Consider the following 11,015-nt stretch of genomic DNA (forward strand, 5'->3'; position numbering starts at 1 on the left):
TAAGAGAGCTTCAATGGCTTTTCCCAACTTCCACTGTCTGATTTTGATGCCGCCGGGGGGTATCTATTCATCGTTCTCATGTGAATCGTCTATGGCGTCGTGGCGGCTCGGTCTTCCAGGGGCTACCAGCCTCGCATCGGACTTTTCCTATCCGCGTCTACACCGGGGCGCTCAGCTCTGTTCCTTCACTCATGTGACCGTCGGATGCCACAATCACTCATGGGCGTGCTGCTGCGGTTAGGTCAGAGCCATGACCGGACTGCTCACTTACGAAGATCCTCGACGGGAGTAGGCTCGATGCCGACAACTTCCGCAGCACTCTCCTTCTCCTTCGCATTCTTGTCATCCTTCATGAAAGGGAACGCAAGCACCTCTCGGATGGTGTAGTTATCGGTCAAGAACATCACCAATCGATCGATACCCATTCCCCAACCGCCGGTGGGGGGCAAGCCGAACTCCAGTGATGTACAGAAATTCTCGTCAACGAGCTGCGCCTCATCGTCACCCTGCTCCTTCTGGCGAGCCTGCTCCTCAAAGCGCATACGCTGGTCGAAGGGGTCATTCAACTCGGTATAGGCGTTGGCAATCTCCTTCTTGCACACAAAGGCTTCGAAGCGTTCGCACAAGCCGGGAATATCACGGTGATACTTGGCAAGAGGCGACATCATCTGAGGGTGACCCATGATGAAGGTGGGGTTGATACACTTCTCCTCGATGAACTCGCCGACAAGCTTGTCAATCATGCGAGCGTTGGTCTCTGGTGGGGGGCAGACAATGTCGTGCTTCTTGAGAACCTTCTTGAGGAATTGATTGGTCTCATCGGTGTGAAGTTGGTCGCCCGGCGGAAACTTCTCGCCTGTGGCCTTCTCGAGCTCTGGGATCATCTCGACCTTGGCCCATGGGGCGGACCAATCCACTTCATACACCTCGCCCTTCTGAGTGTGGAAGGTGGTCTTCTGGCCACCGGTGACCTCTTGCACAAGGCCAGAGACCAGCTCTTCAGTACGCTTCATCACATCGTACATGTCGGCATAGGCCTCATAGAATTCACAAGTCGTGAACTCGGGGTTGTGAGTGAGGTCGGCACCTTCGTTGCGAAACTGCTTGCCCAGCTCATAGACTCTTTCGATACCACCGACCACAAGCATCTTCAAGTACAGCTCGGGGGCAATCCGCATGAAGAGGTTGGTGTCGTACTCGTTGATATGAGTGACGAAAGGCTTAGCCGTGGCTCCACCGGCAATGGCGTTCATCATGGGCGTCTCAACTTCAACGAAGCCATTGGAGTCAAAGTATCGGCGGATATATGAAACGATCTTGGCTCTGGTGATCAGAATGCTTCGGGACTTGTCGTTCATGATGAGATCCAGGTATCTCTGTCGGAATCTCGTCTCGACATCCTGCAGACCGAAGCGTTCCGAGGGGATCTGGTGGAGACAGGGAGTGAGGAGCTTGACCTCGGTCGCGAAGACGGAGAGCTCGCCCTCGTTGGGACGGTTCTTGGGTGCTGTCCGACCGGGATAGCCTACAACGCCAACGATGTCGCCGCGACGCAGGTGTTCGTGCTGTTGCTCGAAAGGAGTATCGCCCTTGGCTTCTTGTGCCTGACACATAATCTGGACCTTGACGCCGCCGGCTCGCATGTCATAAAAGACAAGCTTCGCGCCGGATGCTCTCTTGACATAGACACGGCCAGCGACTCTGATCTCGGTGTCCTTCTCATGCTCACCGGGCTTGAGGTGGTCATACTTGTTGACGAACTGGCGGAGGTCGGTGTTGGTTTGGAACTTGTCTTGAATGGGTCAGTATGGCTGTTGTGGCTCAAGGCGGGGTGTCAAGATACGTGGGTATGCTTCTATCTCCTTTGTCTGGCGCCAACGATTCACCCTCGTACTCCGGATCTCGAAATATTGCTATTCAGGTCAACACTGAACATTCCCAAGGCCTGGAGGCAACAACGCACATTGGGGTTGAGATCGGCTTCATCCTGTTCTGCATTGGACTTCTTCTCCGGCTTGGGCGGGGCAGCGGCAGCCTTTTCGCGCTTCTTCTCATCTTGCTGCCTCTGCTTCTGTCTCTTCTTCAGTTCGGACTTGGAAACGCGCTGGCCGGTAACCTCATCGAGGTGCAGGTTCGCAGTAGCATTCTCGATGCCTGTGGTGTCGGCCATGGTGAAGAGGTTGTGGTGAGGGCTGGAGCCTATGGGTAGGAAATATGAAGAGAGTGCAAAGAAGTGGAAGATCACAGGTGCACGTTGAAGGTCTTCAATTGCGCAGACGGCTCTTTATTGCGCAATGCTTTAGAACCGCGAAAATATAATGACTCTATTGTTTGAAGCGCGGCCAGATTGGTGGGGCTTCACTTCGCCGAGAATTTCTGTCACCCCTGCATCCGCGCTATCATGCAGGAACGACTACAAAAGTGTCTTGTGGAAGTGCTAGTGCTGGTTAATACCGTGAATCAAAGGTTGTACATTGTTCGAATGGAAGGAAGATGCAACTAAAGTGCGGGATTCGGATGTCGCCTGTACAGTGCATCACAACCATTGACCTCATCGTTTTCGGATACTTGAAGATGTCTAGGTATACGAGCTTCATCATCTGTGCAGCTTCAAATCATCCGCGACCGATTGACATCTACTGATGCTTCTTCAAATCAAGCTGCCGTTCAAGAGCTTGAAACCCACAGCGCAGCTCAGACCCCAGAACCCTGCCTGAAACAGCCAAAAAGCACCGCCCAAATATCGGCCCTTGCCGTGCGGCTTCGTGCTGGTAACGTAGCCTAAAGACATTGAGAAACACGAGTCAGCATTCATAATATTCAGGATACAGAGTGGTTTAGGCAAAGAGGGAGCGAGCATATGGCGGTCCGGGGTACGACTCGGTCGGAACGAGGATCTATTCCTGATACCGCGACATAGCTCAAGACTCCGGCTTGATAGATGGAAGGTGAACCTACCATAGGCGAAGAGTGCCCGGCACAACACCCAGCCTGCGCCCATCGCTGCCGCCAGCCTGGGATAGGCTAGGCCACCAACCAGCATCATGAGCACAGTCTGGGACATATTCTCCAGCAGATTGCCGTGTGCGCGTTGGGCGGCGTTGAAGACGTAGGCGTCGCGCGACTCTTTGACTTGCTGGATTGAAGCTTCGTAGTTGGGATCTAGACATGTATGTGAGCGAATGTCGCGAAGATTAGCAGCATGAATTGAAACGCGGCTAAGCAACGACCGCAGGATCCCTCCATACACGTAGCTGTGTCTCGGCATCAAGACTTACATGGCACCTTAGCTGCTTTTCTTTTGGTTGAGACCACCATGCCCTGACCAAAGGCCAGCACGGGAATTGCACCCAGAGCAACAAGAACGACATAGCTGCGTGGATGTCAGCTGATGAGGTACCGCAGCCGCCACAATCTCAGAACGCACCCGTAGTCGGCTGGCAGGATGATTGTTGTTGATGCCATCTTTGTTATCAGTGTATAGGCGAGATAAAACTGTGAACGCGGAAACGAGGGAAGAGAACATCAAGGTGGCAGTTTTGAAGCTTTCAACGAAACGCCGCCAGCTCGGCCGAACAGCGAAGGACTGGCAGCAACAGCCAAGGCTCCGGCCGCCGACACGCATTCGGCATCACTCACTCGTCACGTACCATTGGTGTGCATGATGAATCTGGCAACAGTGTTACATACTACCAATAGCTGCCCGGAGACAGTAGGCGTGACGCTGGCGAGGCGCCCATGTCGCTACTCGATTGAGTCGCCCATGCTACGGGTGGAGAGGCATGGCACCAGTCCATAGCGCCGTCGGAGGAATTGCGGTCCGGTCGAGGGTCCCATAGATTGGCAGTGCTGTCGGTGAGGGAAGTTGAAGCTATATGCCGCATGAATATAGGAATGAGGTCTGGGGAAAGAAGGATACGAGTTGGGGACACGGCACATCTTATGGGATGCCTTTGGTAAGGCCACCTGAGTAATCAATCCTCTTGCTTGCGTGCTGCTGCGGTCACGTGACGAGTCGTTACTCCTCCATTTCTATTGAATCCTGTGATGCTTTTCTCTATAAGTGACGACTCCTTCGCATGCCATTTCCACGTCGACAGGCTCATTGGACGCCTACATGATGATCTCGTGCGCGATATCCCTCTTGAGCTCCTTGTAGGGCAAGCAGACGCAGTTCTGCACCCGGACCTCATCAGCAACTGAACATTCCTTGCCCAGGATGGTGATGCTCTGAACCTTGACACCGTTCTTGATGATGCTGGTGCTGTGGCTGTTGACGGGCGTTGGCGTGCCCTCGACACGAGCCCAGGCACCGACTCTGCTGTTCCAGCCAATGATGGAGTAGAGGATGCATGCATCATGCTTGATCTCCGAGTCCTCCAGCACGATCGATTCCTTGATCCGGGCACCCGGGCCGACGATGACCTTGGGTCCGATGGAGACGTGGGGTCCGAGCTTAGCGGTGGGGTCGACTTCAGCAGTAGGGTGAATGAAGACAGGAGGCACAATGGTGGCCGAGGGCTTCGCGATCTCGGGAGACTGCTGCTGAAAGGCCTTTTGCAGATACAGAGCATTGGCCGGGACAGCTGAGCCAGCAGTCTTGATCTGACGCCAGAAGTCCTTGGTCTCGTGCACGAAGAAGCGGTTGCTGTCAGCGAGATCGGATAGAATATCCTGCTCCAGCCGTAGCACCTCGTTCTTCTTGTCCTCGTCGTCATCAGCAATGAAAGAGCTCTCGAGATTCTCCGACGAAGGATAAGAGATCATGCGGGGGCGCTCGGTCTTGCGCTTGATGGCGGTCCGGATGGAAGGGAAGATGGTCTCGGTCGCAAAGAGATAGACACCACAGTTGATGAGGTTCGAGATCTTGGACTCGGGCTTCTCCACGTAATGAAGGACTCGTTTGGTGTGGGCGTCGGAAACAATGCAACCGAAGTTGGTGGCGGCGTCATTGCTGACTCGCGTGCCAAGAATGACCGCTTCGGCATCCTTCTCCTCGAATAGTTGGAGCATCTGCTCGAGGGGAAACGAGCAGCACACATCCGAGTTGAGCACGAAGAACCGCTCCGGCTTACCCTTGAGGATGGCATCTCGGAAGTGGTAGAGACCTCCGGCAGTGCCCAGAGCCTGATACTCTCGGAGGTAGGTGATCTTGAACTGGGAGAATTCTCTAGACGAATCCTTGATGAAATCCCGGAAGACAGACTCGTCATAGTATCCGATCATGATGACCTCCTTGATGCCCTCGACTTTCTCGATAGCTTTGAGGCAATGCCACACGATGGCATGGCCCGCGACCTCGAACAGCGGCTAAAAGGGGTGTCAATCAGCATTGATCCACACCCAGGACCACGAATTTGGTGCGTTACCTTGGGGACATCAAGACTGAGAGGTCTGAACCGAGTGCCACGAGAAGGACCGCCAACGAGAATGACGGCCTTGGTGGAAGCTTGGGAGCCGGCATTCTTCTGTTCGAGGGGTCATCAGCTTTTGGAGTTCCTCAAACCCCTGTCTCGCTTGGGGGGGACTTACGCCGCGCACCGGGACTTTCAACATCGTGGTCGACTTCTGCGTATTTTCTAAGACTCAACAAAGCTAAGCAGATGAGAGACAGGTGTTGATATCGACTTGGCTTCAGAAGCGGTGAGGTCTAGAATGTGGTTGAAGGGGCGGGATTTTCTGGACACGTGGTTGACTCAAGCCGCCGTTGGATGAGGCTCGACTCTCACAGCCACAGCCGACCACCGCAAACTCTTGGCAAAAGGCATCCCCCAATTCCGGACATCGGCCGTACTATTCTCCAGGCATCCTCTGCCTCAGCTACCATCTTCATGTCCAGGCACTGTGCTTCAGTGAATCATGGCAAGTTTGCAGCTTCTTCATCTGAATAGGTAGGCTGTCGTCAGCCCAAAAAATATCCACGCTGGTAGCAAGTCAGCAGCAATCATGGATGCTGGAGGCCCCTTTAACTCCCCCGATTCGGGGACCCCGCCCTTTCAACTTCAAGCTGCAGCCCACTAAGCGCCGACTACGCAGAACATCGCAATATCCACTGCTAAAACGCCACGAAGAGTTCGAGGAGAGGATTACGGGAGTAAAAGTGCTTTTGTTCGATACCTTTCCTGGTCCAGCAACTCCCTGTAGGGCGCCAAACGCTTGGGCCAGTCGGCAGATAGGTACGATACTGTTACATCTCTAAACCATGACCGCATTTCCTCGTTAAACCTCGTTAAATCGAAACCAAGCCCACGTCTACCTCTACTACTGCCCACCAATCTGCTTCTTGCTCACAGGCCGAATCGGCATACACGCCAAATTGATAGCAGCCCCAATGACACCAACGATCCAGAAACTCTTGCCCGTTGTGCCCACGAAGCGGAAGATGACGGCAAAGATGATTCCTCCCGCGTTGCCCGTCGCGCCGGTCATGCCGCTGACGATGCCATTGGCCTGGCTGTTGACATGCGGAACGAGCGCAAAATTGGCACCGTTGCCGGCCTCGAGAAACACCGCCATCGCCGCGATGAGGCCGAACATGGTGCTCTGATTGTGGGTATCGAGGACGCCAATAGCGACGAGGAAGGCGGCCGCCACGATGCCCAAGAAGTGGATCCAGAACTTCTTCACCCACAGGCTGTGCGTGTGGCGGTAGAGGATGTCGGCGATGATGCCGCCAAGCGGGCGCGTCACAACGTTGAGCAGGCCGAACATGGCGGCCCACTGACCTGAATGCGTCTGGCCCAGGCTGGGGAAGTTGTGCTGGTAGTATGCGCCAAGCACCGAGTTGATGGCCAACTCGGCGCCGAAGCTGTTGAAGTAGCAGAAGGCGAGGACAAGGGTTTGTGGCTGGAACATGACGCGGATCATTTGTGTCCAGGTGGGCGGCTGGATGATCTCGCCGCGCGCCGTGTCGATCATTTGCTGCTCCGTGAGGCTCGCCTCGTGGTCGGCGTGGGCGGAGAGCTTGCGCGGTGTGCCCTTCTCCATGTCGTCAGGAGACGCGGTACCGGAGTCGTGGCTTGTGGCTTTGATGCCGGCTGGGGCGTCGACAATAGAGGCATTGATGCCGTGGGCAACGAGATTGCTTTGTGCAACGAGATGACGGTCTGTCCAGGCGCCGGTCGGCGTATCATCGCAAAGGAAGAACAGGCCCGCAGCCACAGTGAGGATTATGACGCCGGGCACGATGAAAGTGATACGCCAAGCGACGTGCGGGCTGTAGCCCTGGTCTTCGACGAGCGAGTCGTATATAGTCGGCATCAAGAAGTAGGTAACTCCTCCACCTGCGTTGCCGAAGCCTGCGATGATTGCATTGGCTGTGCCGACCACGTTCTTGTCAAAGAAGCCGGTCGACCAGACTTGACACGGCACAAAAGAGCCACCGAGAATGCCGACGAAGAAGCGGCAAGCAAAAAGCTGCGACTTGGTATAGCAGGTCCCAGCGAGGAACGTGGGAATAGCGCCAATGACCAGAGTACCTGCAAAGGTCCAGCGTGGGCCAAAGCGATCACATGCTGGGCCACAGATGAGCCGAACCAGCAAGGTTGCGCAAAGAGCGATAATGTTGGAATTGGCAATGTCGGTCTTTGTCAGTTGAAGGTCTTTGCCGATGGTGTCTTTCAGAAGTGGAGGCTAGCGGAGGGCGGTCAGTAAGGTTGGGATGGCAATGGTGCCCAGGCTCGACTTACGAAAGCATACCACGACCAGAAGGCCACGAAGAAACCAAACCAACTGAAGAAGAAGACTCGTCCGTACATGTTGACGACATTGAAGAAGGGAATGGAGCGAGCCTTGTGGTTGATAGGATTGACCTCGGGGGCCTTGAACAGAACACTGGGACTGAACATCTTGGCGGTACTGCTCGCTGTCGCTTCAGCAGGGTTACGGAAGGCGACACGGGAATAGACGTCTGGAAAGGTGTGTCCCAGAAGTGGCAGTCTTCAAGATAGATATAGACCAAGGTCGACGGTCGATGGGGCATCTGGAGGTGTGCCACAGAATGACGTTTAGTTGCTTTCTCCGGGGAATGAAGAATGATCAGGCTCTGGACCGAAGCGACCCCAGACAAGACTTCCGCGGTCGATCTCAGTCCATAGATCTGATATTCGAAACGAATCAGCACATGCAAGCCGCCTCGGAGAGCGCCAAGATAAGGACTGATAAGGTAGGGTCTCGATGGGATTTTGATCTGTTGACAGCTGCAAGCGTCTATACCGCGGACATGCTTGAGACGTGGGTCTGCTCGGTACTATGGTACCTGTTTCATCCCTCTAGCCAACAGTTGGTTCGAAGTGAATTATGCTGTAGTACAAAGACCGCAGCTCAGCCCAACGTAGAAGTTGACTTTTGGTCAATACGAGGCGAGGCGCCATGCAGCTTGATCGCAGTCAGCGATCCCAATGAACCGGTACTGGCTTGATGGATCTGTATCAGAATTGCCATCGATCAAAATGAGGGGCTGTCGGTAAGGTAGAAGCGTCAAGCAATGTCAGGCCTCGACCGGTCGTGGTTGGACGAGGCTTATCAGGTCCAAGGGACTTCGGTGGAGCCGGCTTATCTCGAGGCTGATATCGACACTGATATCGTCGTGTAGGGCCGCAGATAAAAGGAACGTTGGTCTCCCATCTTGTCCAGCACTGCTATTGTTCTCCGCGGCGTATCACAGTCCCTGTCCGCAGTACGGAGCACTTGGTCAGGCCAGACTGGGAGCAGTATCTTGTGGCGACGATCTGGGAGAAGGGGCCGTGGCTTGGTGGGTGCTGATAGCAGCTGTAAGGGTCGAATGCTACAACCTGAGCAGCAGACATTGCGCTTCGTCAACAGATGCATCGAAAGAAGCAACTGGCTGTGTTGATAAGAAGTTGTAGCGACCTGTAACTTTCTCCGGGGCGGTGGGTGATGTCCTTGGCAGCCGCCCCAGCAAAAGTCAACCTTACCTTCACCTCGTCTCCCTCCTCCTCACCCTTTGCTCTAACACTCTTTACTGTATGCAAATCTCCTCTGTGACATGTTCGATGCGGACCACCAGATCATTACCGTCCAGCGTCGAATGATTCATCGTGTCCCTGCTGCCCCCTCAGCCATGTCGCATCCGTGTCGCTGTACTCGCTTCCTGCTTGAGCAAGTATATTCTCGGGCAATGCTCTGGTCGACATGACTCGCAATCACCATGTAAACTAAGAGAAAATGCCATCAACGACAGTCAGTGATTTGTCAACATGATGTCGGTGCGCCCTAGCCCCCCTCCCGTTGCCTGGCAGTGGTGTCATGATGACAAGATACAGACTAAACTCCATGGCGACCCCAACGCGGTGTGGCTGATCCCGTTCCGTAAGACGTTGATCCCAGATCCCCACGGAAGCGACGCCGCGTACCCCTGACATACCTCCTCTCCTACCCCAGTCCGAGCTGCCGCGAGTGTACCCTACTTGGTAGGATCCTGCGAGCGCGGGGCGTGTCTCAGTCAGCCGTCGACAAATAGGCGCTTCACCTCTCGCGCGCGACTACTTCAATTCATCATCGATATCCTTGATCTCCATGGGCGCTCAATCGATACCTGCCATGCGCGCAGTGCCGTCAACGCCTTCTTCTTTCGGTGCTGTGGACGAAGGGTTCCGACTGTATTGCACGATGTCGCTTCTGCTGCAATGTGAAGTCCGATCAGAGGTCTCTTTGACACAGTCTGTCCTCGCTTAGCTCAAGCTACAGGAGTAGACATCAAATGCGGCACTCAACGTTGTTGTGGCGCTGAGAGTGGACCCGTTCAAAAGTGCTTCGCATGAGCTTGACAACACGTGAAGCAACCAAAACAGCAAGCGAGCCTCTCTATGGCCACCTCGACCCTTCACCATCGCCCTCCAATACTGCCGCGCTAGGTATGTGCCCTGGTAGAGGCTAACTGAATGCTACCTTCGCTTCTAAAGCGCCTTATACCTGTCCTCATCTGGCGCTTTTCATCCTCCTATCTCCAGCCTAGCCTTGCTCGACCTGCAGGCAACTCGTTTGGGCCTATCGACCATCGCTTTAGTGGCGGATTAGCGAGCCCTGTCCCGTGCTTATCACTCTAACGTGGAACGGCGATCAAGCATGATTGACGTTCACGAGGCAGCTCGGCCGGATTACGCCCGACAGGCGACCCTAGTAGCCTCCACCCTCCTCCCCGGCCCCCACCCCCAAGCACGGTCCGCACTCTTGGAACCTGATCCAAGGCAGGATCGTCTCGTAAGTTTGGTGGGACATGACCGTCAAGGTGTTGGAACGTGGGCACCACCATGAAAGCGTACCCAGGCGGTGAGTACTAGAGCTTCAAACCGGATTCCTTGCGAGAAACTCGCGCCCCCCTGGCTCGACGACGAAGAGCGTCGCAACTCCGATTTCGTGCCACGAGATCAAGCATGCGGCTCAGTCTAAGATCTACGACTCGAGTCACTGGCTCCGAAACCAGTGGACCCATGGCCCCATGTGTGCGAGTCGTTGCACGCATCTGAGCAACGGCTTCTTCCACACACGTCGCCACTACTTCACACCTAAGAGGAATCATATCTCCGCAGGGACGCTAGTGGTATAGCAGGAGTAGCAGCAGACCGAGAAATCTCCTGCTTCATTAGCTATCAACAGGAAACCACGACAGACAGACCCTGCCCACCACCATGGCCCTCACCGAAACAACGCTCGACCATGCATGCCTTTTGGATAGTGCACTCTCTTTCTTCTATGTCCAACAATCTATCTCCCATTTCGTCCCCAAATAAAGCATCTCATAACACATTTAAATCATGAATCGTCGTTGTCAAATAGCCGTCCCTAGATATAGAAAAAAGGTGTCGTCGTAGGTCGTTTGTTTGTGGTTGTTATGGTGGATGTCGTCGTGGAGGCGAAATGGGATTCTTGAATCTTCATAAACTCTTTCGTGACCCGGAAACTGAAATGCCATGCCATGCACGTATGTCCTGCCCACGCACATACCTTGTTTTTTATGCTCTCATGCTCTCGTGCTCTCGTGCTCTCATGCTCTC

At 54.5% G+C, this 11,015-nt stretch overlaps 4 protein-coding genes across 4 annotated transcripts; all 4 read right to left on the reverse strand.

The window, feature by feature from the left end:
• Positions 1 to 263: 263 nt before the first annotated feature.
• On the reverse strand, positions 264 to 2,170 carry HMPREF1541_05607 (lysine-tRNA ligase; the record flags this gene model as incomplete). The annotated part of the gene is made up of 3 exons (XM_008719947.1): positions 264 to 1,792; positions 1,844 to 1,913; positions 1,964 to 2,170. The coding sequence occupies 3 exons, from the start codon at positions 2,168 to 2,170 to the stop codon at positions 264 to 266; spliced, it is 1,806 nt and encodes a 601-aa protein (XP_008718169.1).
• A 480-nt stretch (positions 2,171 to 2,650) lies between these two features.
• Positions 2,651 to 3,465, reverse strand: HMPREF1541_05608 (uncharacterized protein; the record flags this gene model as incomplete). Its single annotated transcript, XM_008719948.1, has 4 exons — positions 2,651 to 2,781; positions 2,959 to 3,162; positions 3,279 to 3,373; positions 3,428 to 3,465. The coding sequence occupies 4 exons, from the start codon at positions 3,463 to 3,465 to the stop codon at positions 2,651 to 2,653; spliced, it is 468 nt and encodes a 155-aa protein (XP_008718170.1).
• Positions 3,466 to 4,113: 648 nt separating this feature from the next.
• On the reverse strand, positions 4,114 to 5,556 carry HMPREF1541_05609 (uncharacterized protein; the record flags this gene model as incomplete). The annotated part of the gene is made up of 3 exons (XM_008719949.1): positions 4,114 to 5,310; positions 5,370 to 5,468; positions 5,533 to 5,556. 3 exons carry the CDS (start codon positions 5,554 to 5,556, stop codon positions 4,114 to 4,116), a joined length of 1,320 nt encoding a protein of 439 aa, XP_008718171.1.
• A 705-nt stretch (positions 5,557 to 6,261) lies between these two features.
• Positions 6,262 to 7,847, reverse strand: HMPREF1541_05610 (uncharacterized protein; the record flags this gene model as incomplete). The annotated part of the gene is made up of 2 exons (XM_008719950.1): positions 6,262 to 7,632; positions 7,689 to 7,847. 2 exons carry the CDS (start codon positions 7,845 to 7,847, stop codon positions 6,262 to 6,264), a joined length of 1,530 nt encoding a protein of 509 aa, XP_008718172.1.
• Between the last annotated feature and the right edge of the window lie 3,168 nt (positions 7,848 to 11,015).

This window comes from Cyphellophora europaea (assembly GCF_000365145.1).
Source record: "Cyphellophora europaea CBS 101466 unplaced genomic scaffold supercont1.5, whole genome shotgun sequence".
NCBI lineage: Eukaryota > Fungi > Ascomycota > Eurotiomycetes > Chaetothyriales > Cyphellophoraceae > Cyphellophora > Cyphellophora europaea.